Below are 27,641 nucleotides of genomic sequence, written 5' to 3' on the forward strand. Positions count from 1 at the left end.
GGTCAACGTATCTTAATAAAAACAAGAGCTTTAAAAGCATACACTCATTTTATTTTAATGACTACTGAACGTTTTGGAGGAAGGCCATCTTGTTTAAAGATTATGAGTGTCCCATCAGTAACAAAGAAGGATTACACATCTCAGACCTCCCCCCCGGGAGGTCCTCAAGCACAATCAAGAAAGACAAAACTTGACATTTCTGATACTTTGAAAATAAAAAAAAGCAGGAAAAAAAAATCTTTCAGGTTTTCTTTATACACCATAAAACAAGAGATTTAAAATCTAGTTTTTTTATTTGAATAAATTCTTTGCAGGTCACCTTTAACAGAGGCAAAAATGTTCAAGTCATGACATTTTATGTTAGAAAATACTTGGGAGTTCATTTTAGGTCATCTCTGAAAAAAAACTTAAACTGAAACTTTAGTTTATTTAATAGAAGATTAAAAAGCTTATCACCTCACCTCAGAAGGTAGAGCAAATGTGCAGGACTGCTGAAAGGGCCATGATCCAGAACTGAGAACCTGTATACTGAAATCCACTGGAAAAGAAACGTACATAGATTAATAGGCTAACAGCTATCTCCCCTTTGGTATTACGGACCTGTCAATGTGCAGTTTGGAAGAGGCCAACTCAAACAGGAGAGGTTTCTGTGTTGCCTGACCTGGTGATGACACTAATATCAAAAGATAATGGGTAACTATTACTATTTATAAAACATATTGTTAAAATTAAAGTCACTGTGTGAGGCAAAGATAGGGTTGAGGGGTCAGATGTGTATTTACTCAGAATCTAAAGTCAATATTCCCTGACATTTGCATGCATTTAATCTCATTCATTATCCTGTTTTTACTTTTCAAAAAAAGAGAAAAATATAAGGTTTTTCAAAATTCATGCATAACCATTTAATTAAAAATCTGCTACTGGCAAGAACACAAGTGGCAAATTTATGTTTGTCAATTGCTTTTGAGACTCAGAGTGCATCTATAACGGGGGAGAAAAAACAAAATGCAAAAGCAAGTCTCAAGAGTTCAGGTCAACTGACTCAGGCTTTTGGGACTAATGCTACAGGGATAAAAACAGAAATGCAGACGCGGGGACACCAGAAGTGGGGGTTTGAGGGGGGCAATGGCCCCATCACTTTTTACCTGCCTTAAGGATGAGCGACAGGGGAAGAGATGAGTGAGTGTGGTGCGGGGCCTCAGAGGGAAGAAGCGGAGCAGGGGATGGGGCCACAGACTGGGAGGTTTTAGGGAACTTCCAGTGCTCCTGTGTAGAAGTTCTCACTCAGGTTGGAGCCTGGGCGCTGAGACCCAGCAAGGAGGTGTGGGTCTCAGAGCCCGGACTCCAGAACTAGTGAGAATGTTCACATTGCTATTTTTAGCCCTGTTGACCTGGGGTCTGAGACTTTTTTTTGCAGCATAGGAAGACTCTGAGATACAAGGCAGAAGTGAATACATTATGTATTACAAAATAAAATTATATAAAACCTGAAGTGGACCTTGCACAACACGGAATGTAATTAACTAAAAACCAAGTGATAACTATCTTGAAGCACTCTATTTCAAGAAGAAACTGAAATCAGAGACCTCTGAATCTGAAAGCAACAGGCCTAATTACCGAGCTAAAAGAGGACCTGTCGTTTTTCAGTACTATTCCTAAAAGTCTCCCTGTTTAAGCAATGATTTTGGTCAAAGGAAAAAACATTTAACAAAAACATCAGGCTTCACTTTTAGCAGAGGGGGATACACTAAGTTGAATCCTCTCTCTGTAACAGCTAACCCTACTGTGATCTGTAAAACAAAGAGGAACCTGTTCATATCAGGAGGCATGAGGTGCTGTTTGAAGACAGGGAACAGACCCCAAAAAAGTCTATCCAAGCTGAAGTTTTAGTAACTCTAGCTTTCAGTGGCATGCTACATGAATCAAATACTTCCCTCATTTAACACTTGGTCATTTCCCCTTGTATCTCTACAATTAAGGGAGTGTGTGGCTAATTCAACAATAACTTAGCTTTTAAGAGAAAGGGTATATTAAATTGAATACTTACAATCTAATGGTTCTGAATTTGTCAGGTGCTTTTTAAATTGCTCGTTCAAGTCCTTGCTTACACCAATGTCTTGGAACATCCTCTGAAGTTTAGAGGTGTACTCAAAACCACAAGCTTGCTGTAAAATTAAAGAGCACAGCTTTGTCTGAAAGATCATGTATTTTGACACAGGGAGAACAAACAGAACAAGAAAAGTAGGGTTTCTCTGATCGGAATCAATTTTGCTAGAGGAATATATGGCAACCCATTCCCTGCATGTCCAAAAATCACTCTGAAAGTTCTGAACCCATTTAGACAAGTTGTGTTATTTTAATTGCTTCTTCTGTAGCTGTTCTGCCACCAAAAATGTGAGATCAACATTTTAAAAATTAAAATAAACCAGCCAGGAAACACTGTCATGAAAATTTACTAATCTCAAAGTAGTAAAGTCTCAAAGTATGGTCTACTTGCTAGCCCTTTATAACAACTATGAGAATGAAAAAGTTACTGACATTTTACTCCCCCTTCAAAAAACTGCACACAAATAAGGTCTGGCAAGATTGTTGTAAACAGCAGCACAATTACACAAAAAAATTATGAACTTAACTGTATTGATTAATGATTATTTTATTTATCGCCCATGTCAAATTGCAACACAAAAAGCAATCAACTGTTCTTAAGGCAGCATTCAGGGTTATAGAGAAAAGTGGCAGACTGGGGAGCTGTTTCAGCAGTTGTTTGCGTGGACAGCAGCAGGACCACTTCAAGATCTCATTCCAAAGACAGACTGATGGCCAGTCGGTTAAAAGACGTGTGAACTTTAAGTTTTGTATTTTTCTGATCAAATATTAAAAAGTGCATACATGCATCACGTGTTGAAAGAAACAGTGCCTCCCTAGCCAGTGCTAAGAAAGGGAAGACTTACCTTAAGTTTAGAGATCATGCTTGCTTCAGCATCATCACTAGCACTGTTCTGGTGCACCAGTCTCTTTGCCAGCATTTTAGCATAGAATTTTTGAAACACATCTTTGTCTTCAATGTACTTGAATACAACCATCTGGAAAAGCCAAAAAAACTTTTTACAAAAGGAACACACCTGAAAATTTGTATCAAATCCAATTTTTACTTCATTAAAAGTGTCATACATTTTAGTGTCATAATTATTTTTGAAATGTAAATGCAGGGGTTTTTTTACATGTTAACCTTTGAAATAGTTCAGAAGAGATAAAATGGTTTTGCACCATAATACACATTAAAAAGAATGTTGATTCTGTTCAGCTTTCTGAGGTATACTATTGATTGAATGAAGAAGACTTTAAAAAAAAAAGAGAGAGAGAGACACACACACACACAGGCAGACAGACACACACTTTTGGCATTTTTTAAAAATAACGTTACCAAAAGCTTTAAGCAATGAAATACACAGAATAAAAGTTCTGACTGCACATGACCTGCAACCTCCTGTGATAACCTTAAAATTATTATGAAATTTAAAAGTTTATGTAGAAGAAAACTGTATTTAAGAATCTTACCACTTGATTGAGTGTATCTTCTAGCTCTGCTTCTTCTGGATTCTTAGAGCTGCAGTCAAAGAAGTGCATTACTGAACAAATTTATTATTCATAACTTATGAATACCGTTACATTCTAGATTCATGACTTGTGAACTGAAATTTAAGTCCAATATGTGATTTTCTTTGGAAAACGAAGTTTTTCTAACATGTTCCTTATTCAACTTTTTATAGAGGCTTTTCAAAAATTACAGCATTATCTTTTTTTTGCTTGAATTAAGTGTTTAACAATGTAAATATATTTCTGCAGATGCAATGTGTAATTTCAATTCACAACTACGATGATTATAATTTTTTAAACAAGAAACACTAGAAAACTAATTTTTAACTTTTCCTGTAAGACATACCTTTTCTTTAGCAAGGAGTCACAATATCGTGCCAGCAACTCTGGAGATTTACTGGATGACTGAGCCATTTTTGTCACTGCATTATTATTTATAAATCGACCACAAGCCTGCAATTTACACAAGAAAGTCAAAGTTTTGAAATCCCCTAACTCAGAGAGCTATAATGGTTACCACAGACATTAAACATATGGTACCTTATCTAGTGCAGCCACAAAGCCAGCATCATTGTTGAAGGCAGACATGACGAGAGCATTATATTTCTTATGGACATCCAACACTGTCTGTACATACATTTTTGGATCCTGAAAGAAAAAACAGTCTGTTGCTTGCAATGAAACTTGTTCAACTTTCTGCAAGTGTCTCCAAACAATGCAGGTGACCAGTGTCCTCTTAAGCAGGTTTATAGAGTGAAAGTTTTAAAAAAAAGAGGGGGGTGGGGTGAGGGGTAGGGATTAGAAGTATTATTTTAAAAATAGAAGTAGGTTCTAGACTATTAAGAGCATTCAAGTGAAAAGGGAAACTTATTTTAGTCATTACTACAGTAACAGATATGTAATTTGCTCAGAGTTGATTTTTACATACTTGGGCATGCTGAATGTACAATAATCACTGCTACTGCATAAAGTATAAAAGGAAAATCAACGATCTATTCAACCCGGCACTATGCAAGTGTCCAAAAAGGACACGTTTTGAAGACATAAGTTTAATTAAAACCAGATATAATAGTTTGTTGTTCAATCAACCACAACGTGCCAATTTCTAGAAGAAACCATGCAATTAATTTTTCCAATAAGAAGATCTTACTTTTGAATACTTTACTAGAATGCAAATTATGATTCATACTCCCAACAAAGTAAGCCAAGATAGAACCAGAAGCTAACAAAAAGGTTCCCCCCTGATTAATTACAAATACTGCAAGAAGGTTCAGGATCAAGAAACATTTAAGGCAAGCATCTCAGGAGCACATGCAAGACAAAAATTGAGTCTCCTGATCACAACATGACATATCTGAAGATGCTAAATGTCAAAAGAATACTGATGAGGTAAGGAAAGAAAAGTAGCTGTATATAGGTGTAGGGAGAAGTATGTTCACAAGGGAATGCAATGGAGGTGGTGGCTCTTAGGAGGAATAGGGAGACAGGTGCAAGGAATTTGTGGAGGGAAAGCAGCAGAGAGGAGGAAATGCAATGTTTTTTTCACTTTATGACCTGCCAGAAAGTCAATCCCTTTGCTTAAAACACACAACTCTTTAGTTGTAGCTCCCAGAGTCTTCATGAAGCCACCAGTTTATTTTTGTAAGAGGTCATTTTGAAAACCAGATGATTTTGCTTCTGAAGTCAGAGTTCAGTTTTTTTCCCCCCATTAAGAGAATATACTCTGCTTTGCCTAACCTCCCTTTCCCCTCCATAAAACTGAAATGCCTTCAAGTATGTGAAAAATAATACATCTGATGACCTGAAATGTGCGTGTTTAAAGTAAGGCCATCGATTAATCGCAGTTAACTCACACGATTAACTAAAAAAATTAATCGTGATTAATCGCAGTTTTAATCGCACCGTTAAACAATATAATACCAATTAAAATTTATTAAATATTTTGGATTTTTTTTGTACATTTTCATTTCTACATTGTATTCTGTGTTGTGATTGAAATTTTTATTACAAATATTTGCACTGTAAACAAGATAAAAAGAAACTGTATTTTTCAATTCACCTCATACAAGTACTATAATGCAATCTCTTTGTCATGAAAGTGCAACTTACAAATGTAGATTTTTTGTGTTACATAACTGCACCCTAAAACAAAACAAAAGAATGTAAAACTTCAGAGCCTATAAGTCCACTCAGTCCTACTTCTTGTATCGCTAAGACAAACAAGTTTGTTTACATTTACAGGAGATAATGCTGCCCACTTCTTATTTACAGTGTCACCAGAAAATGAGAACAGTGTTCACATGGCACTTTTGTAGCCGGCGTTGCAAGATATTTAAGTGCCAGATATGCTAAACATTCGTATGCCCCTTCATGCTTTGGCCACCTTTCCAGAGGACATGCTTCTATGCTGATGACACTCATTAAAAAAAAATAAAGCATTAATTAAATTTGTGACTGAACTCCTTAGGGGAAGAATTGTATATCCCCTGCTCTGTTTTACCCACATTCTGCCATATATTTCATGTAGTAGCAATCTCGGATGATGATCCAGTACATGGATTTTTTTAAGAACAATTTCGCTGCGGATTTGACAAAACACCAAGAAGGTACCAATGTGAGATTTCTAAAGACAGCTACAGCACTCGACCCAAGGTTTAAGAACCTGAAGTGCCATCCAAAATCTGAGAGGGACGCGGCGTGGAGAATGCTTTCAGACGTCTTAAAAGAGCAACACTCCGATGCGGAACCACCAAAAAAGGAAGTCAACCTTCTGCTGGTGGCATTTGACTCAGAGCATGAAAACCAATATGGCGTCGGTGAGCACTGCTTTGGATTGTTATTGAGCAGAACCCTTCATCAGCATGGAAGCATGTCCCCTGGAATGGTGGTTGAAGCCTGAAGGGACATATGAATCTTTAGTACATCTGGCACATAAACATCTTGCGACACTGGGTAAAACGGTGTCATGTGAACACATGTTCTCACTTTCATGTGACATTGTAAACAAAAAGTGAACAGCATAATCTCCTGCAAATGTAAACAAACTTGTCTGAGTGACTGGCTGAACAAGAAGTAGGATTGAATGGACTTGCAGGCTCTAAAATTTTACATTGTTTTATTTTTGAATGCAGGTTTTTTTTGTACATAATTCTACATTTGTAAGTTCAACTTTCATGATAAAGAGATTGCAGTACAGTGCTTGTATTAGGTGAATTGAAAAATACTGTTTTTTTACAGTGCAACCCCTTTAATAAAAAATAAATATTTAGTGAGCACTGTACACTTTGTATTCTATGTTGTAATTGAAATCAATATATTTAAAAATGTAGAAAACATCCAAAATATTTAAATAAATGGTATTATATTGATAACAGTACAAAAAATCATGCGATTAATCGAGATTAATTTTTTTACATCACTTGACAGCCCTAGTTTAAAGTTATTTAAATACTGCTCGGTGAGGCAATCTCAACCTCTGTGGATTAAAGTCAGGTGCCTCATTACATGATCTCTTTACAATTCCAATTATGATTAATCAGCATTACTTTCTTTACTAAGAACACTGTACCAGTAAATTGTTGTAGATGAGAGTATATGAGAGAGACAGGTGGGGGAGGCTACATGTTTAAAAAACAAATTCTATTGGTGGAAAGGATAAGCTTTTGAGCGCTACAGACTTGGAAGGGACAAGCTTTTGAGCTTCACAGAGCTCCTTTTCATCAACAGAAGTTGGTCAATAAAAGATATTACCTCAACCACCTTGTCTCAATTTTATATAATCACTTTCAGCATACATAATACTGTACACATCAGGTAAAAAAGGGCAAACCAGTTATGAAAAAGCTTACAAGTGGAGAGCACAAGTACATGTGATGCAGTACAGAGTAAAGAATGAAATGGTAGGTTTCATGGTTTTTGAAAGGGAGGAATCTATTGAAAGGGTTAGTTCAAGCAAATGGGTCAACGGAAAAGGCGGCCCAAATTGAGCAGTGGGTGAAGGAGAAAGAAAGAAGGTTGGCAAAAAATAGCAATAATACAGTTCTATTGCAGTTATTTTATTTTCAACCTACTAAACCATCTGAACGGTTTAGTTCCCAGCTGTTTTATTCTGAAGGAATATACACACACAGGACTATCAAAAGCATCCACCTCTCACAAAATGAGCTGTTAGCAGTCAGATACAAAACTATATCTGAAAAGATACTTGCATTTAGAGCAGCTTCTCCACATTTCTCAATAGCAGCTAGACCCTGATTATGAATATGCGTTTCCAAGAGTTTTTTCAGCTCTCCGAGGCCATCCTGGATTCGAGATACAAGGTTATACATGCGCCCCAAGTCTGGAAAAAAAGGAAGCCAATCTCTCTCATCTGTATTAACTATGATTTCCTTTCTCCCAGCATCCCAATTCTGCATTTTTAAAGTGGCCAAAGAACTGAGCCACACATTCATCAACATATGCATACTTGCAAGTATTATCACATAACAAGCCAAACAATTTACATTAAACAATTCCAGAGTAGTGCAAAGAACTAGATGGCACTGAAGGACAAAAACTTGCTAAAATAAACAATATTCTGATTAAACTACTTCTTATTTCCAGTACACTTATACACAAACCAAGAACAAAGACCAAGATATAAAATATAGTAAATGTTAATTTATGTCTAGTTTTCATAAAGTTTTTACATTTGAGAGGAGGTGTCATATGTCATACGTCATACTTAAAGTTTAAAATAAGTTGTATGTAAATTAGGCTTTTTTGCATCCAAGTCTTATACAATAGATACCACTGCTTCAGCACCACCAGTAGTAACAGTGGTGGGAGTGCTAATGTAGCATGGGCTCCAGCTGGCCACCAACATAAGCACTGTATACGTAATCCTGCTCAGAGCAAGTATGGTACTTAAAACCTCAGGAACCACCGGCAGCTCTCTTTTCTTTTAAAACACGCTAACACTCCCATTGGTGGGAACAAAACAGCCTTAGCAACCGTGGGAAATATGAGGCAAAGAAACCAAGTGTAGACACGGCCTTGGAGTGAAACCTGAAAAAGTGAGTTATCTGCAAATTTTGTTACAGAGGAGTGCTACTGCCTCCCCAGTGCTACTGTTTCCCCCTTGTTTTAGGGGGGAAACATTCAATGACTGCTAAGTTTCAATAAATTATATATTTTGTTTTATAAGCCCAACTAAAAAAAAAAGGGGGGGGGATGATTGTCAAGAGCCCCACTACAAAAAACTCAGGGTCACAGGATGAAAAACAATTTGCTCCTCATTGAACATAATTTTGCAATATGTTAAAGACTTATCAAAAAACCCAACAGCTTGCAGCCCAGATTTTGCAGTGCCCAACTCGAAGGGGTGTGATTTCAGAGGGCAGGTACTCAGCTCATTCCGAAGATAAGGCCCCTTTCAAGGTCTCAAGTTGGGCACCCAAAAAACAAAATCACTAGTTACTATAGAAAATCTTGGCCTTAATAAATAGATACTCAAAGGTAAAGGACCATATTAGCCATTATGGACTAGGTACTATGAGATGTGACAATCAAATAGGGCAACATTAGGCTTTTCAGCCATATCCTACCATTCAGTGGTGTGGGACTTTTCTGTACATCCTCTGAACAATTTATTAGAAACCTCAAATTACTGGATGTTCAATAAAAAGAAGTGATAAGACAGTAGGATTGCTTGCTAATAGCAAAATACAAAAAATGGCGCCCTTTACTGCTCCTTTATTGCCACGTGGAGCAGTAGTGACTTTTATATTAACGATGGCTAACCCTTTTCATTATAACTCTGTTTTCAGTTACTTATAACTTGGTGAACTTTCAGGATGAGATATATATATGACAGTCTCAAACTTATTCTGAAAAAGTTTCTCCATATAGTTTTATATAGACACACACACGTCAGGAATATCCGATCCTCAGTTCCCTCTTTGTGTTTCAGGAGCCTGGTAAAATCTTTGGAGGACCTGAACAGTAATGCTATGTGAGAATGTAACTCATGCTGTTACTAGCCATATCTCAAAAGTAAGGGGACAACGGCTGTTGCCCTACACTTGGAAGTAAACAGAAGACAAATGCAACAAGCTTGTTGAAGCTTTCCTAGATTATAAGGTAATTTTCCCTAAATCATCTTATATCCGGTGTCCAATAAAGATTATTATTTCCTGAATTAAATGTTCTGATGTGCCTAGATACCGGCTGACTAATCCACACCATATCCTGTATTATTACTTGCATAATATGTTTAAGCAATTACACAACACTTAAAGAGTGAGTGGTCTGTAATACAGTGTGCCTAACATACCTTATACACTGGACCCTCACTAGAACGTGGGGTTCGGGATCCATGCGCGGTACCACGTTAACCACATTATAGCGGGGGCCGCGTTATCATGGATCCCAATTTAAATGTTTAAATTTGGGATCCATTGCCGCGACCGCGCTATATGCGAATCCGCGCTCTAGCGAGGGTCCGCTGTATATGGATGTTTCCAGGGGATGAGCTACAGAGAATATATTATGGTGTGTAGCTATATAAACTTTTCATTGCTGAGTTTAAGATAATCTAAAATAGTTCACTTCAGTGTTTCATGAGGTTAGATCCAATGACTTGAGACTTGACTAGGCTAGATACAGATGATTTATATTAAGATTGAATTTCTGGGCAATAGGTTAATGCAGCTGTTTCTAGCCATGTTGAGTTACAAGACAATAGAGCTTAAAATGATCAAGGAACAATTATTGTCTGTTGTGCAAGTGGAACCAGTTTAAGAGGAAAGGAAACTTTTTAAAAAGTGGTAGCTGTGTAAAAGCTGCTCAGAGATTTGGAATCATAGAAGTCGGTAAAATTAATGCACAGAGACTGGTGGGGTGGATAAAGATACATGTTTTAAGAAAATGTTTTAAGAAAAGGTATTTATCACCATATGGTACACACAAGAGCTCACATGAATCATTATAAGCTTAGTAATTTTTTTTTTTAAATTAAGTTAAAGATTGATTAGACAGAATTTTTCATGAATGGGGAAGAAATTTATATTTTCAGAAGGGATTTATATTTTTAAAAGGCATTAGTTTCTTATTGCCCAGTATCCATATATTGCAAAATTGCTTCAATTAGGTGAGAAAGAAATTTCTGATTTACAGTGCTAGTCACTTAACAGCTATTATGAGAGGTAACTAGTGTATATCAATTTAGCTACACTTTCAGCTAGCAATAGCTTATTTTTTTGATCAATTAACCCCACTGATTTGTCCGATTTTATTTATTTTTTTTGGAGATCTTAGGTATCGATATTTTTAGTACAAATAAATGGTTTCTTAGCTCTTCTTCCGCTAGTGAAAGAAGGGGATCACTGGCCTAACTTCATCAGATAACCCTTAGTTCCTTTGACAAAATAAGTAGTGTTGGCCACTCTAGTCTTCCATTACAGTTGTTGTTTTTAGTAATTATTTATGTTATCTCAGCTACTTCACTCAAATTTCTTCAGAACTTTCAGATTAATACCTTCCAGCTCTGGTGATTTATCATATCATTTATTCAGTTCTATCGCTTTCTTCTTGAAATCTTTATTTCAGACAGAGCCCACCTTCATTTCCTGTAAAGCTTAACTCTAGATTGATGTAACCCCCTTCATCAACATCTATGGTGAAGAGTTCTACACAAACAAATCACTTAGCTGTCCCGGTCTTTGACTGTGCCTTCTGCAAGACACTAAATCATGGCATTTAGGAGGGCCACTGTCTCTCCCACAGAAGTCTTATACCTATTACACTTCAAATAATTTCTCCAGAATATTCCTTTGGCAATTTATTTCTCAAATTCTCTCTCTCAGCTCTTATAGTCTCCATTTTCAATATTATCCACTGAAGTTTACTTTCATTTCTAGTAGCATCACTTAAGACCCATTTCCTCTAATAAAAAGGCTCTCTTTTTGTCTGAATTAAAACTACTTTTACCTTACCATTCAATCACTTCCCCCCTTTTCTTATGCATTCCATCTGTGACTCTAACCAGTATTTTGAGAAGCCATCAAGTTGATCATATGGATTTAATTTTATTAACATTTCCAATTTCTCAGATTTTAAAATTTCTTTATTGAGTGTTAACCCTATCTCTTGATGTAACCCCAGCAAAGACATCAAAGTTAGCAATATTATGATCACTAGTACCATTAAGGGGCATCATCTCTGAGAAACTCCCAAACTGAAATTTGAACCAACTCACCTTCATTTTTGTCAGCATCCAGTAAGTTCTGAAACTCTGTATGAAAAATCTCCAAGTGTTTTTCAATAAGTACTTGCTCGCATTTTCGTGCTAATTCATCCTGCGTGCTTTCATGGAGATAAACCTGAACTCTACGCTGTTCCTCCAAAAGACGAGCTTCTGCCTACAGAACAAAGATACATGTACTAATGTATAACAGCGAGACAGAACAGCAGTAAAACCAATGACGACAGTGTAAACAGAGTTTAAAAAAAAAAAAGTATGTTGATGTACCATTATACCTGTCTATTTAAATACAGAGAATATAGTTCTCACAGGAGAAATAGTGATTCCTTTTTATTTATATGTAATATTTTGTGTTAGTGTCCATGTCATTAATTTTATATCTTAATCTGTTGAAACAGAAAAACGTCACTGAGAAATTATTTTCGTCCTATGCCTCTGAACAGCAAAAGTTTTCAAAAGAAATGAGAAAGCAACCAAGGCAGAGCACCTGTACAGTTTAAGACATCAGACTTTCCAGCACACTGTTAAAAATAACCATGAACAGAAGGACCTCCACACTTACACAAAAATTGACAGACAAAAATAGACAATTTTACAGTATGTGCACAACATGAATTAATTTGAGTGTTCGTATGTATACAGGATTACATATTAAAATGCTCCAAAATTCATAAACTGCACCAGCATTTATTTTGATCCATGGAGCCCTCCATATATATGTTTCTGCTCATCCAAAATCCAACAGTCACTAGGGAAATAGTGTTTATTCCAAAATGTAAAACTGAATTTATTTGTACAGCCACCAATTTATCTCTGTTTTGTTTGTAGAATGTGCTAAAGATTCTCTTTATGATCAATCTGTAAGAACAGTATGTTAAATGATGGGGCACATGTGACCCCCCCACTGCTGATTACTGATATTTTTATTAAAAAACCCATCACAATAGAAGGGAAATTAGAAGACAAGTTTATTCATTTTCCTAATACTTAAATGTATGGACTAAGCATGAAAGACAACATTAGGGATAAGATCACACGGAGTTTTAAACCTACACATTAAACAGAAAGTTCTTGTATAAAATAAAATTTTCCAATTATGCAGACACTAGTCTTTAGCAAAACCATTGCTATAAAAGGTATTACATGTGCATCATCTCTTCTGATGACAGGCATGTGGATAACAAGCTTCCACAGTTACAACAGTAAGGATTGAAAATATTAAAAACAAAATCAAGAGAGTTTTGAAAAGGATATAAAGCCCCATGGCTTGAGGGGAAAAGCCAACTTCTAGCCAGTGGGGATTAGGAATCAACCTTCCCTACAAGCAAATTATTCTTTAATTGCCCAATTGCAAGGTTTACTGCACCTTCTTCTGAAGCATCTGGTACTGGCCAGTGTCCAGAATATTGGACTAGGACAGCTGGTTTGATCCATGGCAATTCCCACATTTTTATGAGCCAAGAGACTCCATTGCTTATCCCCTTCTTTTTGCAGGTAGCACTGTATCAAGAAATGTATCCCTTTTGACTGATACAGTCAACTTGAAATCTATTCATTTCCAAAAAACGAGCTCAAAATAATTTCTGATACTGCACTTGCTCAAGTCCCCCTGCCAATTTCTGTGCTTTCATAATTCTATTTTAAGAAGCACTTCACAAAGCAAGAGGAGGGAGACACACCCACAAAAACAATAATGGAAATAAACTGATCATACAGAAGAAATACACAAAGTTATAAAAACAGGAAAAAGTAAATATTTCTTTAAACTGCTGTAATAATATAAGGTGTTTCAACTAACAACAGTAGACAAAAAACCTCAGACTGAATTTGTGATTTTTAAATTTGATGGGGGTCTCTATGAATCCATCCTTTTCCTATGGCTACACAAGCCATCACAGCTTTACTCCTCCGCAGTTCCCATGGAGTGAGAGCACATTTCCTCTCAACTCAGCAAATCTATCTGCATGGCTAAATGTCCATTTGTCAACTCCAATTAAGAAACTGACTGGAACCCTCTTACATCATAAATCATATCCAAACCTCCACATGCTGAAAAGTTTGTGGACACCAATGTACTAAAGTAATGTGGGTTTAGAAATTATTGTACAATACCATTTATCCTCACCGAGAATTTAGCACATGCCAGTTAAGCATGAAAGCCATTTGAGTCAATGAAGTGCAAATTGCTTTTTGTGGTCTCACTTTACCAATACAGATAATTGTTTCAAGCCCCTTTGCTGACATTTAGCTGGGTGGCTTGCAACAGCCTTCCTTGCACCTCTTCAAGTCTGTCTCAATTGATGCCTTACACAGCAGGAAACTGCTTAACTGTATTCTAATTTACCATCTGAGTAAGTAATTATGGGGAGAATGATTCTGTTCCAGGCATTTATATTGCACAAATCACCACAGTATATGAGCACAAGGATCGTCTGACTAAGAAACTGAGGAAAAATTAGTCCTCCTGTGATGCTGGAGTCAGAATACTCCAAGGACACTATATATATATACTAAAGAGGAAAAAGCAGGAGAAATAATCTAATACCTAATCACACCTAAACAGTTCTGGTAATTTGTGTGGGTATTTCTATCAGTGTAGCCAGAGCATAGAAAAGAATTAGTCGAGAAGAAATTTATTTCAGTGATCTAGTATCTAGCCCCAGTGCATACTGGGCCACATCCTTTGGTCTGTATGTGTTGTGTGTGTTCCATCCCCCTTTAGACTGATGTCTAACGTGAAGTGTTTTTGGTTTTGTCAGCTGAATTCTTATGAGGGTGTTCCTTCTGTCCAGATGGGATTGGGGGTTTGATTTCCATGTTGGAGTGTCCTCTGTGAGGAGGAATCCAGATGGTGAAGGTGGTCGTGGACCCAGAGTGTTAGAATTTGCCCTTAAACTATGATTCCCAGTAAGGCTGTGCATTTTCTTTCTGAAGATTTCGTCTGCCCTTGGATAACTTTCATCTCTCTCTCCAGGCCTAAAATCATCATCTTGGAGGGGAACAAGTATCCCTTTGTGTAATTTTCAGGTCTGCAAGGTTGTCTGGGATCCTGTTAAATTCTGTAAATTTGACACTAATCCCTGGTTCTTGAAATAGCTGCAATGACCGTCAGCTTTTTTGATGTCCTGCAGTGAGGAAGCCTGGATGAACCCATTGTTTAGATTGGGAATCACTGTACTGGGATTCCTTCACTCTTCAGCGCTGTAGCTAATACTGCCTCAATTTTTATTTGTGTGTGGTGTGGTTCTCTCACTTTTTTTTTTTTTTTTTTTTTTTAAATTATTTAGGGAGGCCAGACAAAGCCGGGTAATAAATAAAAAGGGAAACAGGAATCGCTGATCCAACAGTTATTGGGAACATGAAGATAGATGTTTATGAGGTTGACTGATACTCAGTAACTACCCCAAATCCAATGATGCTAGGATGCTAGTATCCATTTTGAAATTTTTGTAGATCATCCATTTTAAAATCAAGGACCAAGCTACCCCCTTCCAGTCTATGAGGTATAATGAAATGGCATAGAAAATGCTCTTGGTACAACTATAACTAGGAACATGGTTTCATTAGAGTGCACAAAAAGCTCTATTTTAATCAAATGGGAAGGAAGACAGGATCACTTTGAAGAGTGGGGGAATTTACTGGAAGTCTATATAACAGCCATTATCCGAGAAAAAACAAGATCTATTTATTCTGCATACAATAAGACTGACGCAAGGAACCAGGCTGGAAACTGTCAAAGAATCTTTATCCAACTTGTTCCTAATTGTCAGAGAGACTTGCCAATGAAACTATCCAAGAATTTCAGTTCTTGACTAGAGTGATTTGTAGGGTCTGTTACCCTACAAGATCCAGAAAAGCTAGATTATTTAATAATCCAGTTCTATGGGAACCAGTTTGGTAAGGAAGTGGTTTGATGGTTGTTTTCCTTGTGTTTTTTCAGTGTTGTCTCCAGGGCCTACGTACACCATTTAGGTGCCACTGACTTCCAAAACCACCACTCTGTTGGCACCTAAATCCCCATGCCACCTAAATTTCTACCAGTTGGCATTTGCAAAGCCACGAAAGCCCTGATGCTTCCCCGCAGCTAATGAGCAACTTGGACCCTACATAAAATGAAGTTACTCAGGGCTCCTTGCGATGAAAGCTTTTGCCTCAGTTCTTTGAATTACCTTAAAAAGGAAGGCTTGCAGAAAAACCTCGGGAGGAGGTTTAAAATCGAAAAAATTATAAGTTGCTTAATTGGACATAAAAGAGTAGTGGTAGTGTCAGGACCCTTTGGGATGCTTAGATTAGTAATTAGTTTTAAGAATAAATCTTTGAATAGAAATTAACTGTACTATGAATTAGAAAATCCAGTAATGGAGAGTGATGTAGTGGAAGATTCCATTCCTAAGGCACATAGGGGTCCATTACCTATGATGTAATAATTTCACTTCCTGTGATGCAATGGTAAATTCCACTTCCTATGGGGGATTGACTCAGGAATACATGGGGCTTCCAAAGAGGAAGTAGGTAGGGGGCACCCACTGGTCAGCTGAAAACCTCCCCTAGGAATATACTGTAGCCCACAGGAATACATGGGACTTCCAGTGAGGAGGAGGAGCTACTAGTCACATGTTGGTACATGTGACTGGGCGTAGTTGGGCACAGAGCCAGCAAAAAGCTGGAAGTTGATTGGCTGAGTCTGGGTGACCAAGTCGTACATAAGGGCGACAGACAGCAGGCTAAACCCTGTAGTGGCATCAGGAACCTGGAGGAGAGAAAAGGCTGCAAGACTTGAAAAGACGACGACGCTTAAGGAACAGCGGCAGAAGCCTCAGCGGAACCCTGCCGAGAGAGCGCTGCCTGAAAAGCAGCTATTGCAGCAGCAGCAACTGCAGAATTCCAAAGTTGCTCCAAACAACGACTGCTTCCGTTATCCAGCCAGCCGGATGCCACTGCAGGAGCTATCCCAGCAGCTACCAAGCAGGCTTCTGTCTCTTCTACCTGAGGAGCTGTTTTAACTGAGGAACAGGCAGCCGCTCAACACAGGAGCCAGCAGCTAGAGACCACTGGTGACAGCAGTCAACAGCTTGCAAAGAAATAGCCACCGGCAGCCATCGCACTCTAATTGTGACAGAGTAGAAGGACCAAAGATGGTCTCAGAAATTTTTAAAAAGCTTTTGTAAGTTTAATCCTTCCTTTATTTACTATCCAAGAGTGTATGGGTTTTGTTTGCAAATAAAGCTGGCTGGCTGTGGTCTGAATGAGATCTTCCCCTACCCATCCAGTAACTGCCCGGCCAGTGCTTACTGGATGTTTAGTTTAGTATTAAGTATTTGGCATTGAAAGTCTGATATATTATTATGATTATTATATTGTTACTGTGACGTTGCACTCCATATGTTTTCTTGAAATATGCTTATGAGTAGGAATATAAATAACTGAAATATGCTTTATGCAAAAGGTCTCTTGTAAGGTATGATTACAAAGCTTATAATCTACTAAGTGTGTTCATCCTATTTGTATGAACGTATCATTCTTGTATCTGAAGCTAGAAATATGAAGAAATACTCTGAAGTCCTACTGTAACTATGCAAAGTGTGGGCCATTAATAGTAGCTTGAAATCTTGATGGCTCCCATTAACTAGGGCAACTGGTTGTAAATGGCTCCGTTTACTTGTAAGCCTTCCTATATATATGTGTGTGCCAGCCAGTGGGTAATGAAGTCTCACAGGACATGTCACATGATACTGGAATCCATGTTAAACCTGGTGCTTTTCCAGTTAGAAAGAAGAGTGGGAACCCAGAAAGGCACAAAGGATTCCCGCCTTGTGCCAAAGATATATACGGGGGTGGAACAAAACAAAGGGGGTGGCCAGTGATGAGGTTACCACCTGGGCTCGAACTAACAAGAACTGTACCGGGGAAAGGACTGGGCCCAGACTAAGGAGTCGTCTAGTCTGTGAAAGAAGCTTATTGGAACATCTCTGAGGGTGAGATTTACCTGTATTCAGTTTCTTAAATGTATTAGGCTTAGACTTGCGTGTTTTGTTTTATTTTGCTTGGTAACTTACTTTGTTCTGTCTGTTATTACTTGAAACCACTTAAATCCTACTTCTTATACTTAAGAAAATCACTTTTGTTTATTAACAAACCCAGAGTAAGTGATTAATACCTGGGGGAGGAAACAGCTGTGCATCTCTATCAGTGTTACAGACAGCAGACAATTTATGAGTTTACCCTGCATAAGCTTTATACAGAGTAAAACGGATTTATTTGGGGTTTGGATCCCATTAGGAGCTGGGTGTCTGGGTTTGGAAACAGGAGTACTTGCTGAGCTGTTTTCAGTTACGTCTACAGCTTTGGGGGCATGGTTCAGACCCTGGGTCTGTGTTGCAGCAGGCTAGCGTGTCTGGCTCAACAAGAAAGGGTTCTGGAGTCCCAGCCATCAAAGAAACAGGATCAGAGGTAGTTTCAGCACATCAGGTGACAGTCCCAAGGGGCTCTCTCTGACCGAACCCATCACAGTTACGTTACAGAGCATTAAGTGAATGATTATATTGTTATATGCCACAGTCAGTGAGATTGTTATTGTATTGTAGTGTCTTTTGTATTGTAAGTGCCACTCATTCTTTTAACTATAATCCTTATATTGTTCTCTATTATTTTACTGTAACCACTCACTTCTAAAATAAAATATGATTCCTTGTTTTCGAAGATTTACTGCTTGATTGTCTATTCTTGATCGGAGGGCTGTATCCATGCCCTTTCAAGGGAAAGCAATCTAGCTATGGCTTTCCCTGGCAATTCCTTTAGAGCGGGTCGCAACCTTGGTTACCGGGTTAGATAAAGTAAGAATTGAGGTTTTAAATCAAAAGCAGTGTTTTTAGGCAACATCATCGGTATAGGATAATTGATCAAATCTTCCGGTAACAGCATAGGGCATTCTCAAACTAGGCAGGGGAACACTTATCTCACCAGTGGGGCTCAGTCCCGCAGGCAGGCTCTGAGCAGACCTACAACCCGATACCAGTCAGTCCTTGAAGCAGAAGGTCCAGATGCAGGCCACGGACTAGACAGCTGGGCAGCCTAGCACCTATACACAAGACAACCAGAGGCACACAGAATGTGGAGCAACCATGATACAAGTATCGAGCAGGAGACCAAGAGACAGTTTTGGCTGCTAGGCACAGGCTACCTAAGTGGCTAACCTGGCTTAGATGCCTAAGTCCAGGAGAGGCTTTGCAGCTGAGGATCCTGAGCAGAGGGAGGCACCTATCTGTGGTCCATTAGCCAGGTGCACCTGGTTAGCTGCTAAGCAGCTAAGCCCCTCTCCTTAGCTTCACTCTGGCTAAGCTTGCTGGCTTCTGTGGATCCCTTTCTTAGGTGCGTAAATCTCCATTTGCATTGTATAGAGAACCTAGGCACCTACCTTAAGACCGATGATCCCCCTAAACAACAGGAAGTTAGGTATAGCAACAATGAGCAGATCAAGACCTAAGTACCTTTGAGGATCTGGACCTGTGTCTCTTAAAAAGAAAGGCAAGTTTTGGTGGAGATTGTTTCAATTCTCAAACCAAGCAACGATTTTAGAACGCAATATTCAGCCCTTTTCCTGTTTAGACTCACATTTCATCCTCCATATTCTCTCATGAGCCTCAATCGTTTTAGAAGTCCATATGGATTTCAGCTGCAGGCAGGACCCAGGATTTGAGTGAACCAAGTCACAACAAAGTGGTCACCAGATTCAGAGCACATTAACGTCTGCCAATTCGATGCGTATATCAGCTCATAGGTTGCACAATCGCTTTTTGAAGCTTGGCAGAATAAAAAGTGCTTGAAAGGGTGCAGATGATAGGCATCAATTAAAGCAAAAATGCAAAAGCCACAAAGACTTGTTTTTATGTCAAAAGAGGAGACGATATATCGTCTTCACCAGTGTACCTGGACCATTGGGGAAGAGGCATTTGAAATATCTTCACACTGCAAACCAAACAAAAAAATCTCTCCCTGCCATGCTGGAATAACAAATGCTTTCAAAGAGAATTCTGCTGAACTTTCCGTAAAACCTGGTTCTTGATGAAAAGGGGATTTTGCCTGGCTAATGAAGGCAAGGCCTAACAGTGTAGGCTTTTCAGTACCGTTTATGAGACCAGCTCCCAGTACTGGAACTGAACCCATGAGCCTGTAGCCCCGAGACATAATTAATAGCTTTTTCATTGGAAAATTTGACAGGCCTTTGACATATATGAATTTATTCCATCTCCTCTTGTGGTTTGCCCATTAAGGAGAGATTCAAATAACTGTAAATACATTGAAGAGGGAGGAATTTCAAACCAGCTAAAAGCAACGAAGATAGGAATAAGAACAACTCTGTCCAAATGGCAGTGGAAAGACAGTAAGTAGTTTTTACTTTACAACAGTAATTAGCATCTTAAGAACTCAAATATCTATATCAGTGCTTACCTCTAATAGACAGCTGGATCTAGGAAATAAGCACTGAACTCCAGCTACTTAATAATAGCTCACCTTTTTCATATATTCTGTGACTGGGTTCTGTTGCAAGAATTCAGTACTTTCTCTTGTATAAAACCTCTCTGTGTCAGCAAGAAACTGAGATTCAAAAGACTCTTTATAGACAGTTAGTGTAGGTCCCTTTGCAAATGCATCATCTTCATTCAGCCCCAGTTCCACTAAAAAACAAAGTACACAATGATTAATTTATTCTACGTTAAATGATCTACTGTACATTTTGAGTGTTTAATTCTCTATGCAATTAATTATAAATCCCAGAAGCGCATCCTTAATTCTAAACTAATAACGTGCACCAAGAGACGCCTCAATTAATCAGGAATCTATTCTGTATAAAAAAAATTTAATTCGAACAACTTCATTAAGGATAGATGAACTTGTGGTTGTATGCTTTTTTTATTTTATATATGTATTTTTAAATACACATACATGGTTCAGAATTTATTAGTAATTGCAAGTTCGTTTAATAAAAATAATGAAGTCATAATACATAAGAACTCACTCCAGTGTACTACTATTAAATTTGCTGAGACACAGAGACTACTCTTTTTTGGCAATTTAGCAAGAGTGAGGATGAGCGATGTCTGACAATTATGAAATACATTTAATATATATACACTGCAAGGAGGATTGTGAAATTTGTATTATATAAAGACATACAAAGCACCAGATGCTTCATGGAAGAATTTCTGAAAAATCTTTGGAAATATTGAGGGGGGAAAAAAATCCCCTAACATCCAAGATTAGTACTAAAACCAGTCTAGACAACACAGTTTTATCTTCAAAACCAAGTTCCAGAGCAGAAAGCCCAGGATGGACTGAAACAAGGCAGGCAAAAGACCCAGGGACTTTAAACAGAATTAGTATTTCTAGTATTTCTTACCAAACCACAATTTAGACCTTCATAAAAGATCTATGGTTATAGCACTTATAACCAGAATATTTAAAGCACTGATAGAGAAAACTAAAACAGACAAGAAGCGCAATCATTTTTCTCATAATAGTGAATCCAGTGAGACAGTTTTACTATTTGCATTGTTTGTTAAGGAAAACTGTGCTTTAAAATTACTTAAGCTCAATTCTTTAAAAGTGTTAAGAAACCAGTATTTGGAGTATATACCAAAAGAAGGGGTTTGAAAAGAATAAGCTCTTTGTGGAATTTTTTGCATATTCTTGCAGCCATTACAGTAATTTAATATGGGTTTACAAAGAGAAATTTGTAATGTTTAACATGTAAATAAAGTTTAATACTTTAGAACAGTGGTTTTCAACCAGGGGCACATATACCCCTGGGGGTACGCAGAGGTCTTCCAGGGAGTAAATCAGCTCATCTAGATATCTGCCTAGTTTTACAACAGGCTATATAAAAAGCACTAGCAAAGTCAGTACAAACTAAAATTTCATACAGACAATGACTTTATATTTATATCGCTATACATAGTATACCCTGAAATGCAAGTACAATATTTAAATTCCACTTGATTTATTTTATAATTATGTGGTAAAAGTGAGAAAGTATACTTTTTTTTAGTAACAATGTGCAGTGACACTTTTGTATTTTTAGGTCTGATTTTGTAAGCAAGTAGTTTTTAAGTGAGGTGAAACCTGGGGGTATGCAAGACAAATCAGACTCCTGAAAGGAGCACAGTAGTCTAGAAAAGTTGAGAGCCACCGCTTTAAAAACCATGTATAGTATTTTTATTGTGCATTTGAAATATAAGTCAGTTCCATGGGGAACACTGAAATTTAGCTTTTTAAGCATAAATTAGTATAAATAATAATAGATTACAGAAACTGTATAACATTATGGTTTCCATAGTCAGCATCACAGAAACTAGCTCAAATGTCAACTTTCACATTATTCATGTCAAAAAGGAATTTTCTTTTAAACTTTCAAATTGTTTGGATAAATAAATTAGGCGCACACATAAACTAACATTCATTTACTCCCCTGAAGGACACAATATCAGAATTTAATGCAAATGAAAAAAAAAAATCCATCCATGTTTGTGTTGCAGCTCATATTTTCGTTCCAACTACAGCATAGTCGTCTTAAATAATTTCTTATCAACAATGAAATGGAGGTTATTACTTTTAACTGGTGGTTCTTTGAGGTGTGTGGTCCATATAAGTATTCCACACGAGGGATATGCATGTGCACCAGGTGCCTGAGTCCAGAATTTTTTTGCAAGCAGCGTCTGTTGTCCCGCACACAAGCCATTGCTCTTCTCGTGCTCCAAACAGAAGGCAGAAACGGTTGTGTGGGCCGACATTGCTCCAGTTTCCAATTCTTACTGTAGTTCAAATATTCTGCAGCACAGAGGGTGGATAGTAGAGCACACATCTTGAAGAACCTCCAGTTACAGGTAAGTAACCTCCATTTCTTCTTTCAAGTGATGGTCCCCTATATGTATTCCACACGTGAGAGATTACCAAGCAGTACTGAGATGGGGTGGGTAAAAGGACGCTGAAGTGTAGTTGACTGTAGTACTGCTGCCCTCACAGCTGCATCCACAGTTGATGTCTGGACAAGAACATAATGTCTCGTGAAGGTATACAAAGACCTCCAAGACGCTGCCCTTCATATCTCTAGGAAGGTTATATCTCTCAGCAATGCAGCCGAAGTATCTTTACCCCCCTTCGGAGAGGGAATATAAACTAGGTGGTAAGAAAGGGTAATACAACCTGGGATTCATTTTGGAAGTCTCTGCCTTAATATAGTTTGACCCCTTGATTTCTCTGCTATGGAAACATTGTTAAGGTATCTTTCTAACATCCTTCATTCTTTGCAAATAAAAAGATGAAGTCCTTCAGATGTCTACAGAATACCGTCTCTCCATCTCAGGCAAGTGGATTACCTGACTCATGAAACTTGGATACTACTTTAGGAAAGAATCTAGGGTGAGGTCATAACAAGATCTTTTCTCTATAGAAAGAATTATAATGGTGGGTGCACCAGGAGTGCGCCGAGCTCAGTGACTCTTCTGGCTGACATCATGGCATTAGGAAGGCCACCTTCATGGACAGATAGGCCACAGAGCATGTGTCTAGAGGCTCGGGGGGGGGGGGGTAAAGTGAGTGACAATAAAACAAAACTGAGGTCCCACCAATGTGCAAACTTCACTAATGGTGGAAAGGATTACAGAATCCCCTTCAGAAATCTAGTTGTGACAGGATGAGTGAAGATTGTACTGTTGTCCACTGGAGGATGGAAAGTGACGATCACCGCTAAATACACTCACAGAGAATTGAGCACAAGGCCTGAAGACTTAAGTATAAGCAGATACTCTAAGAAGAAAGGATCCAGCAGATTCTGGAGACAAGATTCTTTGTGAGCCCAAGAGAAGAAATTCTTCCATTTTCCTGAGTAACAGCTTTTCTGCTTTGGTTAAGGATGGATTGCAACCCTTTAGAACACAAGTGCTCTATTTCTGATACCCATTCAAATGCCAGGCCCTGAGTTGCAGCGGTCCTGGATTGGGGTGCTTGAACCTGCCCCTTGTGCTGGGTTAGAAGGTTTGGCAATGTGAGGATGTTCATGGATAAGTGAACTGAGAACTTCAACAGATCCATAAATCAGAACTATCTCAGACAGTTGGCCCCAGTCAGGATGACGTAAGCTCTGTCTTCACAGATTTTCTGTAGAACCTGTGATATCAATGGGATGGGAGGGAAGGCATACCCCAGGAGACCCTTCCATGATACCAGGACAGCATCTTCCATCAAACCCTTGCCTAGGGCTGCTCTGGAGCAGTACCAAGGAAGTTTCTTGTTCTCTTGGTAGGCAAGAAGTTCCCAGGCTGGAATTCCCCACTGGGCTAAGATGTCGTCAAGAACTGAATTGTGAATCTCCCATTTGTGATTGAGGAACAGTGTCTGCTCAAGCAGCCCATTAGGGAGTTTTACACCCCTGATAAATATGTTGCTAATAGGGTTATGTGATGGCTGGTTCACCAATTCCAGAGGGTGACTGCCTCAATGCACAAGGAGGGAACCCCCCCCCCACACACACACTTATATAAAATACGATTGTCATGTTGTTTGAAATTATTTGGACGTGTCTAGATTAGGTGAGTGGGAGGAAGGGTTTGCAAGCTCAATGGACTGCCCAGAGTTCTAGTAAATTGATAAGCATATGGGACTTCCATAGGATCACGATGCCTTGCTCCATATGATAACTCACATGAGCAACCCAAAGAAAGAGGGAGGCATTGGTAACAATGGGTTCCTTGGGAGCTGGTGTGAGGAAAGGGATTCCCCCCCTGAACCTTCTCTGATTTTGTTCACCAGACAAGAGTCTAAAACTTTGGGTGGAACAATCATCTACCATTTATGTTGCCCTTCTCTGGTGCATACATGGAGAGAAGCCAGGCTTGTAGGCAGCAAGGATGAAGCCTGGAGAACAGCATCAAGTATGTGCATATGGCCATATGGCCGAGGAGGGAAAGGCAAGTTTTGATTGACGTTCTGGGTCTGACAGTGACCTGATGAATCAAAGCACTCATGGTCTGAAACCTCTTGAGAGAGGGATACATTTTTGCTGTAGTCGAGTCCAACATCTCGCTTATACAATTTATGAACCTCATGGGTGTTAATGCGAATTTTTTTTGTGACTGATGCGGACACCCAGGGAAGTCAGAAGGTTGAGTACAACAACGGTTGCCCCCTGGACTTTCCTTGTAGGAACTGCCCATCAGAAGCCAATCGTTGAGGTAAGGGAAGACTGTAAATCCCTCTCTTCTCATCCAAGCTGCCACTACTGAAAAGAACCTTTGTGAAGCTCTGAGTGTTGAAGCTAGACCAAAGTGGGAGGACTCTGAATTGGTAATGCTCGTGATCAGAGAGGAACCTGTGGAAACTCCTGTGGGTTGGGTAGAGGACTAAATGAAAATATGCATCTTTCATGTTGAGAGCTGCGAACCATGTTTCCTCTAACAAGGGAATTACTGATGCCAAGGATATCACGTAGAACTTTAGTTTTTGAATGAATCTGTTCAGCTGTCCCAGCCTGAGAACTGGCCTCCATCTCCCATTTTTCTTGGGAATCAAATAGTAAGGTGAAAAGAATCCCTTCCCTTCATGTTCAGGTGGAACCCTTTCTATGGCTCCCTTGGAGAGAATGGAGTTCTCCTCTTGATGCACAATCTCCCCATGACAGTGGTCCCTGAAAAGGAATCGGGAAGGGGGGTTTGCGGGTTAGAGGTCCCAGAAACTCCATCAAATAGCAACCATGAACAATCTCTAATACCATTTGTCTGTAGTCAGGGGATAACTACAATTTTTTTGGCAAACTGAGTAAGGCAACCTCTGATATCAGTGGAGGGGAATGAGTGGCATCAATAAAGGGACACAGGTCCTGACAGCCCCATCAAGAGAAACTCTTCGCTTGGAAAGCTGGATCCCTTATCTCCAACGGGACCGATGTTACCAATGGTTATGCCCCAAGGCTGGCAGGTGGGATGGAAGAACAACTTTGCCTTGTTCGGATAAGGTCTTCCTCTGGTGTAACAGCGTCCCGGATTAGAGATGGTCCTCAATAGGAGGGGTGAATGCAGATAGGAAAAAGCAAACATGTCTTCCAGGGAGACCCAGGTCTCTGATAACCCTTCGGTACAAGGAGTCTCCATTGGCAGAGCTGTCTGACCTGGAACTTCCTTCATCACCATGGTGGTCGGGCCTCCTCTGGGGCCATGTCACTACCGATACTGCATCAGCTGTAGAAATGGATGGCATCACCAGGAGCCGTTTATCCTGAGCCTTCACAATCAGAGCCAATGTTAGAGCCGTTGGATCTGTACCTTTGTGTACCGCCTTCTCCTGCAGAGAAGATTTATGTGGGACTAAAGCCTAAGTGCCTGTGATTGCTAGCTCTCCCATCTTTGATGGGGTGGTTTTAAACAAAGATGGCTTGTCCTTAAGTCTATGAGAGTGCCCTTGGTTCTCATGTGAAGCCTTCTGCTTAGGCTTAAGTCTTAGCCTCTGTTGCCAAGCTCGTGCTCAGAGGGCACTGCCCACCTGGTGAGACTGATGTATGGGGGTGGATGGTGGTCCCAAGTCTGGATCTGATTAGGGCTTCACTGACTTCTACGTGAGATGTTTTCTGAGTCTTAGTTCCCAACCTTCACAAGTTCTGCGGCAAAAAGAGCAGCAGTTGCTGCATTTGGCAGAAACATGAGCCTCACCCATGCAGTACAGGCAGTATTGATGATCACTTCTCTGAAGAGGAGCAAGGGCAAGAAACACAATTTCTGAACTCTGGGCATAATCCCAAACTTCTCAGGAGGAAAAATATCCCCACGTGTGGAAGAAAATGGGGGGAAAAAAACACTAACTCTGCTATGTAGACTATGCCTTGAAGACTACTCAAACTAAGTATATACAATATCTTACAGTAATGACAGTAAAAAAAGGAGTGAGGATAAGGAAGATTCCGACTCAAACCATGCAGCGGTAAGAAGGAACTGAAGAGGTGTCACCACACACTACCTTTTATGCCCTCGGTTCGGACTACAACAAGAGCTACAGCACATGGGCAGGTCAAGGGACACTGCTTACAAAAAAATTCCAGACTGAAACACGTTTCGCATGCATATCCCAAGAGTGGAATACATAGGGACCATCCCTCGAAGAAGAACATCTACTACAAGCTTAGAGTTTGATTATTTCTAGCTATGAATTTTTGCCTCTCAAAATAGAAAAGGTTGCATTATTAATTGGGATGGAGTTATTTTGTTTTAGAGGCATACATGATCTGTCACTTCCCCCCCATTCTCAGACAGAATAAAGTTAAAAATTTTACATGGCAAATTACACTACTAAAAGTTTATTCTACTGCAAAAATCTTTCTTAATCAGCTATGGTAAAAATGTTGCTTCAGGGCTCTGGTGGGAGATTTTCCAAGTGGCTACAAGTAAATCTTACGGAAAATTCATTTACCATAGGATTGTACGACTCCACTGATCAGCCTGGTGTTGATGGTTTCACCATTTCTTTCCTTTTCTATCAGTTTCAACACAGCATTTGTTACCTTTGAAATACAAATTAAAAATGAGTCAACATACATTAAAACCAACTAGTTGGTCAATAAATACAGTAATCAATCAGGCATGTACTTCCATGCCCAAGACAATCCAAACACCTGAAAAAGAAATAAAGCAACGTGCTAATCTTAACACCAAACAGAATTCCCACAAACATCACTGAAAGTTGTGCACGTCAGTAACTTACAATTCAATATTCTAGCTAACGAACTGCAAAGAAATATAAAAGCATCTGTTTGTGCCTTTAA

At 38.9% G+C, this 27,641-nt stretch overlaps 1 protein-coding gene across 3 annotated transcripts in view; it reads right to left on the minus strand.

Moving 5' to 3' along the window:
• Positions 1-27,641, minus strand: part of CUL1 (cullin 1) — an 84,081-nt gene that overhangs the window by 11,051 nt on the left and 45,389 nt on the right. For all 3 annotated transcript variants that reach the window (XM_043540506.1, XM_037889979.1, XM_043540505.1), the window contains 10 exons: positions 27,290-27,380; positions 20,351-20,514; positions 11,834-11,996; positions 7,806-7,936; positions 4,138-4,245; positions 3,944-4,050; positions 3,559-3,607; positions 2,952-3,083; positions 2,048-2,165; positions 462-538 (listed from right to left, as the gene is read on the minus strand). In XM_043540506.1, coding sequence (XP_043396441.1) covers positions 462-538; positions 2,048-2,165; positions 2,952-3,083; positions 3,559-3,607; positions 3,944-4,050; positions 4,138-4,245; positions 7,806-7,936; positions 11,834-11,996; positions 20,351-20,514; positions 27,290-27,380 — 1,140 coding nt within the window. The remainder of the gene's footprint in view (positions 1-461; positions 539-2,047; positions 2,166-2,951; positions 3,084-3,558; positions 3,608-3,943; positions 4,051-4,137; positions 4,246-7,805; positions 7,937-11,833; positions 11,997-20,350; positions 20,515-27,289; positions 27,381-27,641) is intronic.

This window comes from Chelonia mydas, chromosome 2 (genome assembly GCF_015237465.2).
Source record: "Chelonia mydas isolate rCheMyd1 chromosome 2, rCheMyd1.pri.v2, whole genome shotgun sequence".
In the NCBI taxonomy this organism is placed as follows: domain Eukaryota; kingdom Metazoa; phylum Chordata; order Testudines; family Cheloniidae; genus Chelonia; species Chelonia mydas.